General features: G+C 44.8%; 1 protein-coding gene across 1 annotated transcript in view; it reads right to left on the bottom strand.

The window, feature by feature from the left end:
* Positions 1–2,064, bottom strand: part of LOC103519082 (cytochrome P450 9e2-like) — a gene marked incomplete at its 5' end in the record, with an annotated part of 8,739 nt that extends 6,675 nt beyond the window's left edge. The window contains 3 exons of the mRNA XM_026830690.1: positions 63–337; positions 1,044–1,387; positions 1,841–2,064. Coding sequence (XP_026686491.1) covers positions 63–337; positions 1,044–1,387; positions 1,841–2,064 — 843 coding nt within the window. The remainder of the gene's footprint in view (positions 1–62; positions 338–1,043; positions 1,388–1,840) is intronic.
* Between the last annotated feature and the right edge of the window lie 6 nt (positions 2,065–2,070).

Below are 2,070 nucleotides of genomic sequence, written 5' to 3'. Positions count from 1 at the left end.
AACGGCGGGGAAACACCCATCTTTATACCCCAGGTTTTCTCCTCTTTTCCATTAATTTTTACTGAAAAAATCCAGGTTGTATTACCTATGCAATTTCGTGGTCCCGCACCAAACGGCAGAAACACATAGGGGGATCGTTTTGCCTTTTCCTCGGGTAGGAATCGGTCGGGGTCAAACTTGTATGGGTCAGGATAGTACTTTGGGTCATAGTGGAGCCCCATGATGGGAACATTGACACTTTCCCCGGCACGAATAACAATGTTGGTATCAGGAAGTGTATAGTCTAAGGTACAATGACGATCTACCCGGGCTACTGACGGATGCATGCGGAGGGTTTCTGAAAAGTGGATAAAATCAAGGTAGGTTTTGGGTAGGTATATAGGGGTTTGACGTCACGTTTAACAACTAAGGTTTCTCGTGACGGGGGTTTACACACCATTCGGCGATAAGCTACCCGCCTCAATTTAACCTCACCCAGGTTGACTGCAGCCAGGAATCCAGCAGCACGCGATTCCCCAAATGATCAACCATCTAGGTACTAACCACGCGCAACAGTGCTTAACTTCAGTGAACCGTGGGAAACTGGAGCATTCAACGTGATATCGCCGCTGGTTAAGGTAGGTTTGATAGAGGGAACTGTATCCTGTATCAACGGAGGCCGTATCGGCCCGAAATAGCGGAGGAAATTTGCTTAGGATAAACTACGCCTCGGGCAGGAATCGAACCCGCGATTTAGGGGTAACAAGGCAGGCGCGCTAAAATTTAGGTTGGTTGGTATCAAATGCTGGTATCAGGTCATTTTCCTAAAATAAGGATAATGTTCGTTCTCGGAACGGCTGGCTTTCTCCTATCCTGTCTTCCTTCTCTCTTCGATTTCGGGATGATAAGACCTTGGCAGTTACAGCTCCCTCTGCCAAACCTCTTCAAAAAAAAAAAAAATCCTAAAATAATAATAATAATAAACTACTGAGGCAAGTCCAGGATTTTGTCGAGGGAGCGGCCGAGAGACCCCCTATATACGGCCCTGTGCTGAGGTAACTTACCATTGAGTACCATTTCCAGATAGCTCATATCCTGCAGGGCCTCGTACGTACATTTCCCACCATGCTTGTCCAATATCTCATTCACATGAGCGCGCAGTTTATCCTGGATGTCCACATTCAAGCTCAACTGATACGACGCGAACATGAGCAGAGTACTAGACGTCTCGTACCCCGCTATGAGAAATAGAATAGACTGTGCCGTCACTGTGTCTTCGGATAGGAAGACCTTTTGTTTGGTTTCGCCGTTTTCGCCGACGGTGACGGTTTTGACTTTGATAACGTCGTCGCTAGGGGCGTTGGAATCGTCTTGGTGTTCGACCATCAGCTGAAGGAAATCGTTCCTCCTGTGTGGAAGAAAAAATGAATTCATTTAAAATCCATGTTGACCTCCTATGAAGGGTAGCTAAACATCAGCCTACATCATGTAACATTTTTAAAGAAAATGTGGTTTAGAGATGCCACTGCTTAAGACAGGGATTGTTCTTCCTAAAATGAGAACACATTTTGAAGGTTGAATCGCATAAGAGACCCATTTGTTCTAAGAAGTAAGAAGTACTTGGATGCGAGATTTTGTAGGAGGTACCTAATTTCAATACGAAATGCCCAGTTTCATAGGTACATACCTACTTATAACAAACTTCTCTACTTCTAGCGACTAGCGAGACATTCCTCATATTGAGAGTTTAGTAATGTAGTCCTTCATGCGATAGTGTTCACTTACACGGATTTCTATACGTAAGGAAATATGACGCGTACGATTTTCTTCTATTCCAGTACAGAAACACTCGTAAACTTACCGCACGCCCTCAGTTTTTCTCATATGGGCAACTTTCTTCGACAGTGCGACCAGATATTCCATTACTCTCGAGTTGAATAACGAGAGCGGAATAAAGCGGGCAAACATGGGTATGAATACGATAATCATGAACAGGATCACTCTCTTGTAGACGGGTATGTCCCCGAATTTGGCCATCACACAGATAAGTTCCGATTCGGGGAATTTGATCGAATTGGACTCAACGCCAAA

Source organism: Diaphorina citri, unplaced genomic scaffold, assembly GCF_000475195.1.
Source record: "Diaphorina citri unplaced genomic scaffold, Diaci psyllid genome assembly version 1.1 scaffold2528, whole genome shotgun sequence".
Lineage (NCBI taxonomy): Eukaryota > Metazoa > Arthropoda > Insecta > Hemiptera > Psyllidae > Diaphorina > Diaphorina citri.
Note: the sequence above shows the minus strand (reverse complement) of the source record. Positions and strands in the feature narration are given on the sequence as shown.